The sequence below is a fragment of the Lagopus muta genome, chromosome 3 (assembly GCF_023343835.1).
Source record: "Lagopus muta isolate bLagMut1 chromosome 3, bLagMut1 primary, whole genome shotgun sequence".
Taxonomy (NCBI): Eukaryota; Metazoa; Chordata; class Aves; order Galliformes; family Phasianidae; genus Lagopus; species Lagopus muta.
Window position 1 is genome coordinate 91,257,976 of NC_064435.1, and position 19,446 is coordinate 91,277,421.

Sequence of the window (19,446 nt, forward strand, 5' to 3'; positions counted from 1 at the left end):
TCTTTTTCCAAAAGAAAGAGAAGGGACATAGTTAATAAACTATTTTCTCACACACACTGTAAAGAGACTTATGCAGCTGTGCTGACTGCTCAACCTCTGTTTCAACAAGAATTGTTGTGCTGTCATAAGAACATTTCATTGACACCCTATCATTTCCTAGCAACAATCAATGTTTTGTACATAAAAAGTGGGCAAGATACTGCCTATCAATGCTTTGTTTGTTGTTACTGCTGTTAAATTTTTCTCCCTCTCCCTTTTGAATGGGAAAGATTCTTATCTGGGACGTAATGAGGAACTTCAGACATTGCTATGTCTTGTACTTTATTACCAGAGACAAGAAATCAGATTAGGTTACTGAAAGATACCCTTTCTAGAAATAAAGTTAGTGCTAGTTCATAAAGTCCAACACAGATTGACAGTTTCTGAATCTTGCAACTGTTTGTCCCATGAGCAAACAGAGATCTGGCCATCTTGTTTTTCAATGGACTACGTCTCAGTTCTGCTCTGTGAAAATAATATCCAGTTTTACCATTCAGATTCCTCGTCAGCCAAGCCGCCAAGAATAAAGAATGATTCATTGTTGTCTATCCCCAGTAATAAATCCCTAGCAATGGTGACAGCATACCTGGATTGCTGTGCGTTACTTCTGCAATGTAGCACTGAATGCAGTGCACAGAGGGGCAGCAGAGGACATCCTGTAAATCTCTTTTATGCAGGTGTCACGATTCCTTGATACAGGAAAGGACCAGCATGTGCAGCTATTGAAATGCATGCTTTCTAATTCTGTTCATTTGTTTCAACAAACGGAGGAGGAAATTCACTCTGACCTGGCTTCCTTCAGACTCCTACTTAGCAGCAAGCCCACCTCTTGGGTGCAATCCAGTGATGGACAGCAGCTGCTCACAACTCATCTCTTTCCAGCACTGCTAGCTGGGCTGCAGAGCATGTACTGAAGTTGTGCACAGTGAAGAATAATTTTAATTAATTAAGTTAATCATAAGTTTTCAAATTCTAAATGTTTTACAGAAGTATAAGCTTTTTTTTTTTTTTTCCTTAAAACTTTTCAATGTCTTTAATATGATCTTATACTTCTTAGACAAGAGGAAATGAGACATGGCTTAGGTTTCCTCCCCAGCTTCAAATAAATAGTGACAGGACTGGCAGAATTGCTTCCTAAAGCTTTTCTTGAACTAGAATAGAATTAACTAGGAAATGCAGCATACTACTGGCACAGAAATAGAAGAGAGGGTTTATTTTTGGTCTTGGGAATCAGTAAAAAAAAGCATTATTACAAAAAAAGCTGAACAGAAACTAGTCACTCTATCTTAATACATGGAGCATCTTTTCCTTCTAAGAAAAAAATATGTTTAGTTTATTAAAAAAATAAACAAGAGAGAAGATGATGCAATCACAGAGTCCAATCTATCTAGAAAGTGTAGGGGAAAGATTTCTCAAAGCCATGTAAAAGATGTCTTGAGGCATTCAGCACTGTCAGTACACCCAGAAAGCAGAATTCAAGTCAACATTTGCCATTTTGGGAAGACAAAGTAGCATACAAGAAAAAAAATTGCTTCTGGGGAGGGCTTTGTGTTAAGAGCACTGTGTCCCATTCCGCCCTCCTCTCAGGAAAGAAGTTAGCAGGCTCATGAAAAGGGCTGTCCATCAGCTGTAGGATCTGCAGCTTGACATTACTGCACAGAACTGACACTGCCCAAGGGTGAGATACGCTGAACAAACAGGCAAACCTTCCTAGGCACAAAGTGCTTCCTGGAGCAGTAGTAACACGACGACTTCACAGCCATTTGTGCAGATAAACCACAGAAGCTTAAAGGCTCATTTACAGAACTTCAGTGTTTGAACAAGTTCTGCTTGCAACCCAAGATGAATATAATAAGATACTGTATGCTATTTCATTTTTCTATAGTTTACAAAAACAGTGCAAGCAAAACAAACACACCAGCACATTACTCCAGATGAGAACTTGAAAGAGTGGATTTTATTCAAGGACAAAGGTGAGCAATGCAACAGTAACAAGAGTTTCACTAAAAATTTCCTCACCAGCTGTAATTACTAATTAACATATATTACAGGAATCAATTTACATTTACATACAGAGTATGAGAAATTAAGCCAAAAAAAGCATTAGCTTTAAAGATATTTTTCAGTTATTATTCTCTTAGAGATTATTGACCAAAGCAAGACTGTGTGTCCATGCAAAGACTTTCCAACAGTGAACACTGTTACAGTGCAACAGATCATACTTGTTACTTCCAGGAACACACACTGGCCATTATTCGTGCACCAGTAGCAGACAGCCTGAACACACTGCCACACTGCCAAACACACACACATACTTCTAACAACCTCCAAAACAGAAAAGTCAAACTGTTTTCTTTAAAACTATGGCAAATTGTGGGAAAACATGCGTGCAGCAGAGGTAGTGATTTATGTCATTCATACATAAAAGCAGCTACAAGAAACCAGTCATCATCACCATCATCATCATAAAAAAACAAAAACAAACAAAAACAAAAAAACCTCGTATTTTTACAACTTATTCCATCTTCACCAGTTAGCACTCAACAAACCTGTGATCCAGAAAAGGTATTAGAATAGCAAAAAAGAAAAAGAAAATTAAAAGAGTCTGTGCAAGGATTGAAACGTAGGAATGATAGTCAAGTACTGCTGAGTTATGATCCCACCTAGTGGATGAGGGAAGGTCTGTGGGTGTGCAGTTGCAGCCTACCTAGACTTTAGTAAAGCCTTTGACTCTGTTTCCCACAGTATTCTCCTGCAGAAGCTTGCACAAGTGTACTCTTTGCTAAGTAAAAACCTGGCTGCTGGGCCCAGAGCGTGGTGGCAAATAGAGCTGAATCCAGCCAGCAACACTGGTGGTGTTACCCATGAGTCAGAATGGGGGTCAGCTCTGCTTAATATCTTTACAGATTACCTGAACTGAGGGGATTGAGTCCATCCGCAGTACGTTTGCAGATGACATCAAGTCGGGAGGAAGTTGGGAATCTGCGTGAGGGTGGGAAGGCCCTACAGAGGGATGTGGATAGGCTGCATCAGTGGGCTGAGGCCAACTGCATGAGCTTGACAAGATCAAGTGCTGAGTCCTACTCTTTAGTCACAACAACCTCATGCACCTGTGCATCACTGCCAGCTTGGAGCAGAGTGGCTGGAAAGCTGTGCAAAGGACCTGGGGGTGCCAGCTGACAGCTGGATGAATGTGAGCCAGCCATGTGCCAGGTGAGCAAGGAGGGCAATGGCATCCTGGCTTGTAACAGTGTAGTCAGCAGCACCAGGGAGGTGATCATCTCCCAGTACTTGGCACTGTGAGTCCACACCTCAAGTGCTGTGCTCAGCTCTGGGCCCCTCACTACAAGAAAGACATTGAGGCCTTGGAGCGTATGCAAAGAAAGACAATGAAGCTGGCAATGTGTCTGGGACACAAGTCCTACGAGGAGCAGCTGAGGGAACAGTTTAGTCTGTTTAGTCTGGAGAACAAGAGGCTCAGGTGAGATGGTATCACTCTCTACAACTGCCTGGAAAGAGCTTGTAGTGACTGGGGGTAAGCCTCTTTTCCCAGGTAACCGATGATAACGCCAGGGGAGGTTCAGGTTGGATACTAAGAGAAATTTTTTCTTAGAAAGATTGGTGAGGTATTGTAACAGGCTGCCCAGGGAAGTGGTAGAGTCACCAACCCTGGAGGTTTTCAAGAGCAGATAGGGCACTTAGGGACACTATTTAGTGGGCTGGGGTAACAATTGGACAAGATGATCTTAGTGGTCTTTTCCAACCTTAATGATTCTGCAATTCTATGATTCTGTAATGTGTGTTCTGCATTCTGCAGTTTTGAACAGTAGCTTCAGGACATCTAACTATGCATCTAATTACATAGGATTGACAACTGCTATGATTTCAGGATCTCTTGTGCCATTCCCAGGACTCTTTCTCTATATCCTCACCTACTGCATGTTACCACTGTCTTATGAAATATAGATTATTCTAGGACATAAGAAAACATTTCACAATTTAAGAGTTCCCTAAAAGTCAGGCTGCACAATTACTTAAGCCCCTACTATTCTGAATCTCTTTTGATAAAAGTTTTAATGTACAAACCAGTGAAAGATTGATTTAGTTGAGGAACAACAGATTATTTACTATAATCCAACTATCATCACTAGTCCTTTTTACGGGCTTGAAAAGCAATGCAAAACACCAGCACCAGCTTATTTATCTTGCTTTAAGTGTCTGTGTGGGGAACGCTTGCACCATACGAGTGAAGTTGGTTTCAAAGAATCATAGATTTATTTTTGTTCCTCAATGTGTTTTCTTTTTCCTAAGGAAAACTTAGCAAATATTTTAATACTGAAATTCTGTGTAATTAATGTTCTCCACTCTTAACCTGTAATTTAAAAGGTGAGCAAGTAATCTAAATTTCCTGGTGTTTCCTAGTGTTTAAATCCTTGCTACGTAGTTTGGTGACTGCAATTATCCCACAGGCAGGTGATTTCTACAACCAATCAAAAATAATCAACAGGATTGATTTTTTTTTAAAGATAGGAATCCTGCAGTTTCACTTTTTTGATATCCTGAGCTCTTGGCATCCTGGTTGACATCAAGCTAGCCACAAGATGCACCTCTGCATCAGAAGTGGCCATTATTTTTCTGGGGTGCATTGTCAGCAGATCAATAAACGACATCCTTCCTCTCTACTCACTTGAGTAGAGTGAGGTGAGGCTGCACTTGAAGTACTGTTCTGTGCTCCTCCCTACAGGAGAGATAAAGACAGAGTGAGGTGATTTCAGCACAAAATGACAGTGATGACGGAGGAGAGGCTGAGACAACCATAACTGGAGCGGAGAGAAGTCTCAGGGTTGGGGAGTGGTCTCAGAAAATGTGTCTAAATACCTATTGAATGACAAAGGAAGCATACTTTTCAGTAGTGCCCACTGACAGGACAATATATGATTGGGAGAGTAGTTATTCTGACAACCTGCTCACAAGGATATGTCAGTGTCAACTCTGAATCTAGGCCCAAATACAAGGTTTTATCCTGCGGCTGTGAAAGTGCTTCAAAAAATTTCTCCCTGACAAAGAGGCAACTTTTACCTTTCAGCTTTCAGGGAAAGGAAAGTTGGATCCTGGAACTCTGACCTTTTCTTTTACGCCATGGCTGTGTTTTGAAGGCTGAAGAGAAACTGGTTAAAAAGGTGAGTATGTTAAGCACATTGTATTCAAAGACACATGAGAAAGTGGGTGGAAAAGGTATGAAGAGCTTAAACACACAGTAGCAAAACCATTTGTAACAGTGCAGATACAAATTCAGAGGCAAGATCCTGTCAGCAGTTTTTGAGAGCAAAGGAAAAAGAGATCTATGCAACCCTCAAAATTTTATGCCCCCTTAACAACATTTAACATATAAAATCCTGAAACAGTATTTAAAGCGACGGCCAAAGCCCATCACTTTAAAGCCATTGAAGACCTGGATGCAAAAAATATCCAGGATTTACATAGTGGAGAAGTTTTTGTCTCTGAGGGGTGTTAATTCATGTAGTATCATTGCTGTAAAAAAAAAAATAACAGTGCTGTTCCTAGTGATGTTATTACATACAATTCTGCACTGGTTATGGAGCACATCAGGTTGCTGTTTAATAAGCTGTCCACTCAGACTGCGCAACTCACACTGCAGAATCATCTTTTTGACTTACATAGAAAATACTGAGTCCCACTTGCACAGTTCAGATACAGCTGTTGTCTCCACGTTATTTATTTGGCCTTTGCACTCAATTTAGAGTCATTTTTTACAGATTAAAGAGAATAGAAATTGAGTTACTATCTCTTGCAAACTGTGTAGATTTTATAAAAATGAGATCATTTGTGAATGTTAACTGGAGGTCAGTAACTAGATGCATATCCCAGGGGCACTGATACTGAGTCCAGTAATGATATTCACTAATGATCTGGATGATGAAGCAGAGTGTATGCCCAGAAAGTTCACAAATAGCACAAAATTGGTAGGAATGTAATGTCTAGCACAACAGGGATTTGCACTACCATCCAGGGAACCTTTGATACGCCGAAAAAACGGGCTGGCAAGGACCTCACACACTTAAATGAGAAGTTACATGAGAGGAGGAACAACACCAGGCGCTGATATATGCTGGGGGCCAATAAGCTGGAAAACAAGTTGGAAGGAAAGGAACTGGATATCATGATGGATGCTGAAGTGAACATGAGTTGGCAAAGCACCCTTGCTGAAAAGAAGGCTGCAAGGATATCCTTGACTGCACTTGGTAAAGTACTGCCAGCAGCCCAAGGGAAGGGATCCTTCCCCTCTACTTGGCCCTGATGAAATCACATGCAGAGTATTGTGGGCTCCTAATACAAGATACAATCATACTGGAGGGTACAAAGAAAGGGCAGAAAGGTGACTGATCTCGTATGAGGTAAGGCAAAGATAGCTGGAACTATTCAGCTTGAAGAGGAAGCTGAGGGAGGCATCTCAACAATTCCCACAAATACCTGAAGGCAGGGTGCAAAGAAGACAGAACCAGGCTCCTCTCAGTGGTGCCCAGAGCCAGAAGAGACAGTGGGCACATAAGCATAGTTCAGTTTCATCTAAGCATCAAGAAATACTTGTGAGGGTGATGAAGCATTGGCACAGGCAGCCTAGATGTAGAGATCTCCAAAAGGTGTCTGGATGCAGTCCTAGGAAAGTGCCTTTAGGGTCGAAGAAGAGGGTGAGACCAGAGAACCTCCAGAGCCCCTTTGCAACCTCAGTCATTCTGTGATGCCATTTAAGAATTTTTTCCCAATACAGCATGTAACAAGAGAATTTAAAAACAAAAAAATAATAATTAAAAAAACTTCTCTTACATATATATGAAAATACTAGCAACACTGTAACCTCTCAATAAAAATATTCAGTAATTGAGAGACTGAAGAGGAAGCCCTTCACTTTATAATCTGTACCTGAAGAGGGAGCTTAACTGTTTTGTTTGTTTTTTAAATATTCTTCCCAGAGGTTATGGCTAATCAAGCATTAATTATAAAGTGGTATTAAAATATGAAAATGCGATAGAAACAATCCATTTGTAAAGTGTGGTCCTCTTGGCTTCAAAAGATGCTGTTAGGTGAATTTACATTCTCAATTCTTTCTGTAACATTTTTTCATTAAACAATCCTGAAATCCAATTCTTCAAGTATTACAGTAAACGTCTAGGATTTCTTCAGGAAGGGTGTTGTGGGGGAAGGGAATCCTAAACCTTTACCTCACTAACCTGAACATCCACTGCCACTTAAAACCTAACATCTGCATTTCATTTGACCTTCCACAAATTTAATGTAAGTTGTTTCCTATTAAATCTCCAGTCAGAAGAAAAATGATTAAAATTCCTCCTTCACAGAATTACACATTTGTGTTTTGAAACACATTTACTATATTCACAGAAATCAATCAGCCTATTAACTCCTTTGATGAGTATATTTGGTCTTAGCCTCCACCAGTTCTTCTGCACATTCTAGTCTTTGTTATTCTAACTTTTCTAGTCCAATGTGAAGAGCTTCAGACATTTTGATTTTTAACAGAAAAACAGCCCTCTTAACCACTCAGTTCTGTTTCCAGAACTTTGGCCGCAGGATGAACTGTGGAAACAAGATCTTCATCTGAAAGAAGGCTTAGTTAGGCAAGACAGATAAATCAAGTGAGTACCTCATAAAAATCTTAGTGTTACCTGTTCACTACTAAAGGAAGACACCATAAAAGATGTACTGGCACAGCATGAGAAGGGTTTGCAGCAGAAATCTGTTCTGAGAGAACAAGAGATGTCAGAACTTTTATAAGCAAGAATGTTTGTAAAATAATTGGCAAAGACAGATAGAGAGTAAAGGCCGTATAGGCAAGACCGTATAGGCAATGTGGATGAGAGCTCTGCTTCCTCTTCCTCGCTCTTTATTTTTACAAATTTACAAAACATGGTGAATTTATAACACGTCCAGCTTGCACATACCAGTGGTACACCCCCCAAGAATACTGAATTCCAAAGATTTTACCTTAGAATTACCAAAAAGCAAGCTGCATGCAGAATTCTTTTCATCCGAGCAAATATAAATACTGAAATTAGAAGTATTGTAATCTCTTCCTTTTTCAAGACAAAAGGGATCATAAAAACATCCACCTTTTTTAGATCCAAGGCAGAATTAAACATTTTAAAGCAACTACACGTACTGCTCTTCTCATATTAAATATTCTCTAGGGTGATAAAATGAAAGATTTACAAAGAGAGGGAAACACAAACCATTTGTACAGATTAGAGGGTACAAGATGGAAAATAAAAAAACGACCCCAGTTCTTTCAGTTCATTCAGTTCTGTCACTGGGGAAGCAAGATATTCCTCCTTGAGGATGCCCAAGTTAAGACCAAAAGAGAAACTGGAACATAATTCTACAGGAAACGTTTCAAGATCGCTGCCATGATGGTGGAACAATGATCACTTCTTACAGAACAGAAACTCTCTAACACAGCACTTGTTTTTCAGTCAAGATTCATACACCAGTAGACAAGACACACTCTAACATACAAAGCAAAAGCAGACATCATGATGCACCAGAGTACCCTTCCATTTTTGGGCTTGGCTTTTTTGACCGATATATTATACAACGTTATGCTGGAATCCTCATACAAAGTAGGACAAACTGAGGCTTCTGCCAAGTACAAAAATTTATATAACAACCGTACACTTAAAATACAAAATATATATAGAAGTTCAAATTAGTTAGTAGTAGCATTTGAGGTTTCTGGGGACTGAAGAAATTCATAGGGATCATGAACTATGTCTTGCTGTTCTCCAACACTCAGATGAGAAGGGCTTCCTGAAGAAAAGAGGAAAAAAAAGATATCAAAACCTTCATAAGTACAGAAAAAGTGAAAAAGTGTGTGTGTGTGCGTGTGTGTGTGTGAGACACTGAAATGAAATTTAAATAGGGAGAGCCTGAAAAAGAGAGCACAAGATTTACAGGAATTTACATCCTTTTTGAAAAAGCAATGACTATTATTACTTTGAGTTGAAGAATTACACAAGATGTAACTTAAGAATGTATGAGATGTTGTTTGGATAATATTAAAAGTGACACCAAATTGTTTTGTTACCCCACTATCCCATCACTAAACTACACAATTGAAAATAGAAGGTTATTGTGGAACCATATCTGTGACTTGCTACACATAAGCACATTGAAATTTTTATTTTTATTATGTAGTATCAAAATACTCAATATATTCCTTAGCATTTCCCAAGAGCATAAAAATGCAAGAGCCAGTTGGTATCGATTTACTTCATGTATTGGGTTTATATAGCAAGATTTTGTTATCAGAGGGCACTGCAATCTTTGAGAAGAGATGAGGAGCTGCCCCTGTGCTGGACACAGTTTGTTCCACCTAACTCCACAACAGACCAGCTGCTTGCCAGTGCCAAAGCTGAGCCAATGAGCAATGCCACCAGTACCCTTGTGGTGACACTTACAAAATAGTAAAAAGAGCCTTGCACAAGCTGCAGGAGTGAGGAGTGAAAAAAATGCAAACAAAAACCATGCAGACATCAACCAACATCAGTGAGGAAGGAGGGGGAGGCGATGTTCAAGGCATTGGAGCAGAGATTTCCCTTGCAACCTAAAGAGAAGGTGCATCAGGCAGTCATCTCCTGCTGGCCATGAAGGATGCAGCACTGCAGCAGGAGGATGTGCACTGAAGGAAGCCACAGGCTGTGAAGAGCCCACACAAAAGCAGCCCCTGGTAGGAACTGTGGCCCCACAGAAAGGAGTCTAGCCTGGAACAAGTTTTCTGGCATGAAGTTCAACCCATGGAGGATTGCACCCCATGGAAAGAATCCATGCTGGTGCAGTTTGTGAAAGATTGTATTTCATAGTAAGGGAAGACACTAAGGAGGAAGGAATGGCAGAAAAGCAGCATTATGGACTGGCCACAATCCCCACTCCTCATCCCTGTAGACCACTCATTAGGGAGGAAGAACTGAGTGAAACAGAGCCTGGAAAGAAGATGAGGAAGGGTTATTTCTCACTACTCTACTCTTATTAAAATTGGCAATACATTAAATCAACCTTCCTAAATTCAAGTCTGTTTCGCTCATTATGGCAATTAGTGAATCATCTCTCTATATTTATCTTGACCGATTAATTTTTCTTCCACTGTATTTTCTCCCTGTTTTGCTTAGGATGAGGAGTGAGAGAAGGGCTTAGCAGGTACCTGGCAACCAGCATTAACTCATCACCCTTCACAATTACTTCAATTGTTCTTTATCTAAATCTAAAATAAGTAACTGCAACTAGTGTCTTCTTAGCTGCTTTTGCCATACATGCTTCAAAATTAAAAAGTTATCCTGCAGTTTGAACACTATTTTATCAGAGTAGTTTCTAGCAAAAGATTTATATAAAAGTTTTAAATTGAAGTTTAAAATGAGAGCTGAAATAGTGCAAATTCTGTGACACAGTTAACCTTACCAAGATGATGCTGATCTCTTTCAGAAGTATTGGAGAGGGAACTCAAATTGGATGACGGTCGGGATCCCACTCTGTCAGCTTGAGCCTCATGAAGGTCCTGCAGAAGCTTAGCTGTTTCATCCAGATGTAAATGGTTGTCATCATGATCTAGTTCCTTCTTCACTTTCCCTAAAGTCCACAAGTTAACAACAAAATCCAGAAAAAGCATGTTGACTGACTCATGAATTACTAAGTCACTTCAAATAAATTCTAAAATAAATGAAAGCAAGTATCCTGTATTAGAGTGAAACCCGAAACTTGCACTTTCCTTTGCACTTCTAAAAGGTATCAGACGTAGATCTGTTTTCAGTTTCAAGAAATACACGTAGACGTGCATTTGGACAAATGAGAGAACAAAGGACACATCCCAGGGAAATGGAATTGACTCTTAGAATTTGAACAGCTTAATTAAACAGAGCTTAATTTGTCTTTGTGATCTGTAGATCTCCAGACAAGGAATAACAGATCTAGTCTGCAGCAAAGGTAATGATGCCAGTAGAAGGGTGACTTAAATATCTAACCTAAAATACAGTTAAAATAGAATGTGTCGTTCAGGGAGGTGAAGAAATCCCCATTGCAGAAGGTTTTTAAGAACAGTCTCCATGCACATAATGTCTTCATGTGAAGACACAAACAAACAAATAAAGCATTTCCCACATCTTCGGGCTGTCTTCTGGTTTAAATACTTTATTATTAAATACTTTATTACTTACCTAATGAACTTAACATTGAAATATCAAGAGATACATCTGAATACGACTTCATAGACAGAAAGTCCAATTCAGAAGCGTTACTGTCTCCAGCAGATTCTCCAACCTAAATAAAAATTCAAGAAACAAAGACTAACAACAGTGGCAAGCTGCAACAAGAGCATGAATCCATATTCTCAAGGTGTGTGCACCACCAGTCCCTAAGACTGGAACTTCCATAACCATACTGGTCAACATTTAGCTTACAGGCAGCTTAAACACGCTTCCTTGACAGGCTCTGTCACACGACAGGCCAGGAGTCCATCAAGGGACATGCACAGTAGTCTAAATATCTTTCATCTCAACATCTGGGACTGCTAAAACCAGTATTATTAAATCCTTGGGGATTGAATTTCTTGCCAAATTCATCCCTGTTGCATGAAAGAACCTTGGGAGAAGTGTTTTTGAGGGTGTAACTGGTAACAACTTCCAGAATCCCTTTTCCTTCAGTGTATCTCTAGATGTAGTGAAAATTTTATGTAAGTAATAAAATCTGTGAGGTGTGCCTTCCTATTCTAAGCAGTATCAGCTGCTCTATACTTTCAGATAATGAAATGCAACTTGCAATTAATTTCAACTGCAATGCTTCCGTATAATGGCAAAAAAACTTCAGTAAAAAAAATCATTATGCCTCAAAATATGTTTTATCAGAATTCTGCAAAGCTGCCTGTTCTAGCAGGAATATGGAGGAGGAATATGCAACCTGGCATTGCTTTCCTACACTTCTTGAAAATAACTTAGCAGTTTGATGAAATAACCTACCTTAGTAATCTTTTAGAGAAATATAAACCCTTTATAGTTTCTCCTCAGCATAACCTGTATAATTTTTACGTGAATTGTCATGGAATACAGAGCATATCTTCTGTTATCACATAATTTGCAAGACAGAACTAGTACCACTTAAAAGAAAGATTAGCTGATTAGTAACTATAAAAGCCTGAGATAAACATTATTTTCCCCTACATTCCAACAGACATTTGCAATGGATCAAAAACTGATACTGATTTTCTTTTTTTTTCCACTTTTACAGCAAGTTGAACCTCAAGTACTCATCATAAGCAGACCAACTATCAGTTTCCTAAGCTTCTGAGTTAGTCCATATGTACTGAATTAAACAGGAGAATACAGAATAATAGGACTAACAGACACTAACTAAAATAACAGAGTGTTTAAGAATCCCTTCTCAGTAGTTATAAGGAAACTTACACTAGATACTGAATTTTTAAAGCTCTATTTCAGAGGATGCACATCCTTGAACTGAAGCAAAACTGAATGTACTCAACACCCCCATCTTCTACAAACCATTTTACCATGATCTGTTTGGAAGAATCAGGACAGGTGTTACGTAGCTTGTGTTCTTCTTTTATGAGAACTGGTAGAGCCTAAAAAAAATAAAAACATATTTTAGATCTTAGCATTTCACAGACTGGTTTACTGTGATCAGATCCTAAGCCACCACAGAACACTATTCTGTTTTGTGATGTTTGCACAGATCCTTTAAAAACAAAATAATAAATGAAGACTAGACTCTCTGTAACGGATAATCATACATATACTCAAACAACTGAGAACTAGCTAGGATTTTAACAGGTTTTTTGTTTTTTTAATCAAAATTTTAAAAAGGTTGATAAATTGAATGTATGTTATACAGAATAGAGATGCACATGAAATAGAATTAGGGATTGGAATGTGGAAAGCTGAGAAAATATCATGTTCTTCACAGTAAAGACCAACACACTTTTTCCAGTTAAAAAACAGAGTAACTTACTTTAACTTCATCCAGTGGCTTTACTGGGATGTTTCGTCTCTGAAGAGAAAGAAGAGTAACAATTACTTCTAGTCAACATATTAGAGAAGTCCCTCTTTCATACATTTTCAAGTATATTCAAGCTTCTCACATGAAATGCTAGACACAGTAAACTTTCAAGCATCTGCAATCAAAATTCAGCTGTCACTGCTTTGAAATATCTTAGTAACTACCTCACTGACTTCTGATTCCAGATCACTCAAGGTTGTGCAGATATTCATTCTTACTCATATGAAGCAGCACAAAATACTGAAGCACAACACACCAAAGCACACCACTACTGAAACACATTCAATTGTACAAAATCTGTATATATATATGCATATCACCACTGAACAGCATTCCAAAGTATGAAGAGGCACAGATCATTTGAAGGAATAAATTCTCTGCTAAGAAATTCTCATTGGAAACAATATTCATACAACTAGGTGTTAAAGAAGAAGCTGTCAAGTATGTGCTTTATTTTCAAGCTAAGCTATATGCGCTGCATACACACGTCTCTACTTGTACAATAATACATAGAAGATTGTTTTAGAACACCTTTTTTTTTTTTTGAATACTTTCATTTTTCTCCTACTAGCGAGGTTTCATATGCAAAACTTTTTCCAGTGCAGACTTAAAAAATAAAATAAATTTTAAAATCCTCTATTTTTCATTCTCTTGTCTCCTTTTTCCCAGGCATCACCCACCCCATCCTACTGCTCATGCTACAAAGGTTTAGCATAATCTAATTTCCAGGACATCAGGAAGCCTGACTATCCTTCATCTCAACCCTCCACGGTCCCTCCATACCTTCCCTTCTTTTAAAATCATTCAAAGCCTGAACATTTTAAGCAACAGGCAATTATTTTGAATTGAGAGGTATTAAGAGTGAAAACAACATGAAACAAAATTTTGTGCTTTTGTCTTAGCAATGCAAATGTGCCCACTACTATTACACACCCACCTGACACTTGAGCAAATTTCTTCTCCAGTCCTAGGAGAAAGCACTCCATCTCTCAGGTGGAATTCACTAACAAGCTACAAGCTTTTCCCTCATACACACTTTACAAATTTAAATGTTACCATTCATAGGCAATATGTATCAGTTACAGCATTATTCTCCAACATTATTTCAAGATTTTAAGTATTAAACCTTCTTCCACAAGGAGTGCATTCTGTGTTTAAACAAATGAAAACAAATCCTTACATCAAGCTTTGTAGTGCAACTCTGAGGCAGAAACTTAAGTCAATACATCAAGAGACAGGCTGCCCACACAGCCTCATCTGGTCAGTTTCCCTCCACTCAGTTGCACACCTCAGCCTCTTCCTTTCTCCAGTGAGGTTCACCACCTGACTGCAGAATTGACTGAGCTGGGGCAACGACAAAGGGAGATTACTTCACTGCTGATTAATTCTGTTCCTAACTTGATTCATCGTGCTGTTGTACGAACTGCTAAGCATGCACAGCTTAAAGTGACACTACAAAACAATGCCTCTCAGCCAATATTAAGAAACCAGATGGGTCCATCTGTGTATTCATTAACCTGTGACATTTCTGTGCATCAACAGACACACCTGCTTTAGCTGATATACAGTTTTGGAATGATCTCCACTTGTGATCTGGTCCAAAAGATCATCTACTATTTTCTTGCTGTAGTGTCCAGCATCCTTCACAAATTCCTGTAAGCTAGCAGAAATGGGAGATAAGCATTACAGAAAATGTTTATGTTCATAAAAGGTATTTCAATTTCTAATGTGGTCTTCTCCACCTATGCTGTACTGCATTTTCCTCATTCTTTCACTTTTCCATGCTTCTTTACAGAAGAAACTAAAGCTTTCAATATGCTGTGGGTTGTTTTCTTTTATTTCCATTATTAATGACAGCTCAACAGAAGATTTACTAGCAATTTTGAAAAACAAGATTGAATATTTATTTCCTTCTATTAAAGAAAAAATAGCAACAAAACCAAAAAAAAGAGTTAAGAAAAAAAAAAGTCTGTGATTAATTCTTTCACTCCAAAACCAACAATTCAATGCCAAGTGGTATTTTCCTTCTCAGGAAGCTATGAGTGCTTTGAAACACCTTGAAAAACACCACTGCTTTAAACCAAGTATTTAAATTCATCACTTGTATCCAAGCTCACCTGCAGTTGGGGTTTAAAGCAAACTGCTAAATCACTAGCAATGCACAAATTCCTGTAGTCAAAATATTTCTTAACAAACAATCTGGCAACAAACTCATAACAGAAATGCAAATTAAAAACAAAACAAAAACCCACTTCCCACCCCCCCAAAAAACAACCAAAAACAAAAAAGGTAGGATGAAAGGTAGACAGCTTCATGTTTTACTAATTTGGCAACGTTTAGAGATTTAAGGGGGAGAGGTAGAAATTTTTGTGCCTTCTAGCTAACTTTTAGCTTATTTTAGTCAAAAATGACACAAAAGAGATGATGCAAGTCAATAAAAAATGCTGAAGCACTTACCTTAAGGCACACTGTATCCCAGTTTCATCACCATATGCTGAGTATAGGAGTTCCACTTCTTCTGATTTCAAATCATGAAAAATAGAGTTGTTGTGCATGGAAAGGGCTGTACTGGCACTTGTAAGAAAGGTTACTAGGCAGGTAGAAAAGACAGATAACAAGTAATTAACAAAAGTGTAAATGATTGGTGAAAAGCAAGTAAGATTTCTTCTGTTGTGAAGCACTATTGATTTCTCAAACAGAAACCAAGAGCAGTATCTCAAGGACACTTCTGGACTCCAGAATCAGTAACAGCATTAACAATTTTACATACATAACTAGAAAACAAATAATTAATTTGAGAACTTCTGCCCAACCTCCCAAATTTTTCCTGAATTTTCTATTCCTGTGCTTGTGGAGAACAGGTAGAGAGCAAAAATAAAAGCCTTTCTTCAACAACTGAAGGCCAGATTTAGTCAGGAAATTTTAAAAACACTTTCACAGTTTACGTGATATTACAGTGCTAAAAACAGTGGGTTACAAACTATTAAAGGTGGCAGCGCTAGGAAAAACAGTGAACATTCTAACCAGAAAGGCGCTCCAGGTTATGAAATTCTTGTCATAGGATTAACAAAGCAAACAACCAAAAGGGTTTTTCTCCAATCAAAGCATTGCTGGTCCAGGGGGCTACTTCTATTAAAAAGCTAACACTGTGGCAAAACATGAATCAATAAACGTTTCCTTATGTTTATTTAGACAAATAAGTCAATTTAGTCACAACCACATTCTGCTATAAATTCAGTAATTATACATTCTACAAATAATGAAGTGAACTTTTATTCTGACACAAGTGTAATCCCAAATTATTTTGTATCTGGAAATTGTTCAAATGCTTACCATCACCTTAAAATATGATTTGCAATTTACCTTTGTTCCTTCGTTCATCTTTAAAGCCCAGTGTAGTGAAGCCGGGTAAAAATTTGCTTGACAGTGAACTCAGATCTACTGGATGAGTCTCTTCCTCTAATAAGTTGATTAAAAATAATATAATTATTTTTTTTTAAATCTTGTGTTTAGGGTTTACTTAAGTGCTTTAAAAGTCACAGTCACTACAAAAGACGTAAGTATTTTAAGCTGGATAGCTCTATTAAGGATAGGCAGATAAATCTAGGTTCTCCATTTTAATTTCCAATACAAGCTGTAAATATGTTTCCAGCTCTAAGTACTAAGTTATTTTACTTCTAAGGCATTTAGCATCATCTGAGATTCTTTTACTAGCTAATTCATAAACATTCAACATCCAGATATTACAAAAACAATAAAAGCAACTTCTTGCACTGACTAAGCAGTAGCTCATGTGTCAAAACCCATCCATATGAAGAACCTTTTTAAGACAGCACTATGGCAGCATAATTCTTCCTTCTGAATCTGATTCTGAAGAATGGGCCCATGAAAACCTAATGAGGTTCAGTAAGGCCAAGTGCTGGGTGCTGCACTTGGATCAGGGCAATCCCAGGTATTGATACAGACTGGGGGCAGATCTCCTTGAGAGCAGCCCTGCGCAGAAGGACTTGGGGTCCTGGTGGACGAGAAGCTGGCCATGAGGCAGCAGTGTGCGCCTGCAGCCCGGAAGGCCAGCTGTGTTCTGGGCTGCATGAAAAAGGGGCGGCCAGCAGGGAGAGGGAGGTGATCGTCCCCCTCTGCTCGGCTCTTGTGAGGCCCCATCTGCAGCGCTGCGTCCAGGCCTGGGGCCCCCAGCACAGGAAGGACGTGGAGCTCTGGGAGCGGGTCCAGAGGAGGCACTGAGATGAGCAGAGGGCTGGAGCAGCTCTGCTGTGAGGAAAGGTTGAGGGAACTGGGCTTGTTGAGCTTGGAGAAGAGAAGGCTGTGGGAGACCTCATGGTGGCCTTCCAGTGCTTGGAGGGAGCGTAGAAACAGGAGGGGGAAACGGCTGTTTGTGAGGGTGGATGGTGACAGGACAAGGGGAATGGCTTTATACTGAGATAGGGGAGGTTTGGGTTGGATATTAGGAGGAAGTTTTTCCCCCAGAGGGTGGTGAGGCACAGGCACAGGTTGCCCAAGGAAGCTGTGGATGCCCCATCCCTGCAGGCATTCAAGGCCAGGCTGGATGTGGCTCTGGGCAGCCTGGTCTGCTGGTTGGTGACCTGCACACAGCAGGGGTTGGAACTGGGTGAGCATTGTGCTCCTTTTCAACCCAGGCCATTCTATGATTCTATGATCAGTTCTGAGAATTGCTTAATTAAAATGGCTCAAATCATTTGGAGTGTTTTTAATATTGAAAGAAAATAGAAAAAAAATATAAAAAAACAAGTATGCATTTAGAACATTCCCTGTTACATTAAATTTCATTGATTATGTTAACAAATCCAGCAGCTATGCTCAATTACTGAAAAACAAAAAAGGAAATTTATCTGTAGAACCTTAGTATGGAAAAAAAACAACTGTAGAACAAAATTTCATACTGTAGTACTAGCTATAAATCTAGTATAATTACTATCAATACAAACAATTAAGAAGAATGTCTGGAGCAGTGAAACATAGAAAGTAGTACTGCTATTGACAACTCATACTGGAGGTTTGTTCTGCTCCCGTTACCACCACTGTCTAAATTTTCAGTGGACTGACTGCAGAAGTATTAATCACATTTATCTAATTTGTTTAAAAATAGTTAAGTGCATGATGCAGACATAATGCTCAGTTTCATTCCAGAACGGTTTACTTCAAGATGAAAAAGAATTCAGACAATCAGAGGATACAAGGCCTGCAGCTCCCAATAATTTAAGTAAATAAATAAATAAATAAATCAACAAAAACATGGCTTGCCAAAAGGGCTCATGCATTCATCAATGCAGCAATAGCTATGCTGTGAATGAATTCCAATCTCAAAATGAACAGAGAAGGAAATACTAAATCCACAGGACAGATGGCAGCACAAAGACTACACCATTCTAATAATTACAAGCTTTCTAGACTTATGTATTTTGAGTTCAAATCTGGAGACTGAAAACTTGAGAGATAAATTCCTCTAATAATTCCACAACAAGCTACTGGGGAAAAACCATTGTGGAAATACAAATTAACTGAAAAAACAGAACAACTAATTTATCACACACAGGATATGAACATACATTTAAGACTCTACTACAACATTCAGTATTAGAAAGGTTTGCATAAAGATTTACCTTCTGCTTCTGGATCAGATGAATTTACTACACTGAACAATAAAGTTCCATCTCCATTTTTTTTCAGATAACCGATCTGTAAATACAATCACAAAGACATACAAGTAATCATTCAAAGAATCTAATCTCAAAGGAAATGTCTGCTTACACAGAAGATTTTTAAAAGTTTTTTCAGCTATATTCAGATCCTGAACACCAGCATGAAGTCCCTTTTTAGCATGGAGAATTTTTAGAAATAACTACTTATCACCTTTTAGCAAATATACTGCTCATTCATGCATCTCATCCACAACTTTCTGCATTTAGAAGTACTATTGTACACATGCTATCAAATTCTTAACAAACAAGTGCCATGCCAGACCTACTGGAACACATGTGATTATACACTTGAGTGTTAAGTACTTAACTGGAGTCTACAGTGGGCTGTCAAGCTGATGAACAGCCCAGACATGAGGAACAGAGTATCTAAACTCTTCCTTGATTTGCTCTCTTCAGAAGTGACTGCATCCTGAAAGGCTTTTCCAGTATAGCTAGCAAGTAGTAGATTGGTATTGCTGTAAATGGTTTGTAAGAAAACAGCCTTACTTTATAGGTTTCCAAATGACGTTTGCTCTTAGCAAGTCTTCTTCCTAGCTTCAGAAATACACTGAAGAAGCTAAAGCTTCTACTCTGAGGCTTT

At 38.7% G+C, this 19,446-nt stretch overlaps 1 protein-coding gene across 4 annotated transcripts in view; it reads right to left on the minus strand.

Annotated features, from left to right (window-relative positions):
* Nucleotides 1-1,233: 1,233 nt before the first annotated feature.
* BRD9 (bromodomain containing 9) overlaps nt 1,234-19,446 on the minus strand; it is a 30,547-nt gene continuing 12,334 nt past the window's right edge. For 3 of the 4 annotated variants that reach the window (XM_048940725.1, XM_048940724.1, XM_048940723.1), the window contains exons 9-17: nt 18,768-18,843; nt 16,492-16,587; nt 15,586-15,718; nt 14,677-14,788; nt 13,081-13,119; nt 12,623-12,694; nt 11,277-11,379; nt 10,525-10,692; nt 1,234-8,880 (exon numbers count right to left, since the gene is read on the minus strand). In XM_048940725.1, coding sequence (XP_048796682.1) covers nt 8,780-8,880; nt 10,525-10,692; nt 11,277-11,379; nt 12,623-12,694; nt 13,081-13,119; nt 14,677-14,788; nt 15,586-15,718; nt 16,492-16,587; nt 18,768-18,843 — 900 coding nt within the window. In that variant the 3' untranslated portion in view covers nt 1,234-8,779. Of the gene's footprint in view, nt 8,881-10,524; nt 10,693-11,276; nt 11,380-12,614; nt 12,695-13,080; nt 13,120-14,676; nt 14,789-15,585; nt 15,719-16,491; nt 16,588-18,767; nt 18,844-19,446 lie in introns of those variants that run through there. The other variant, XM_048940726.1, reaches the window with a different exon arrangement.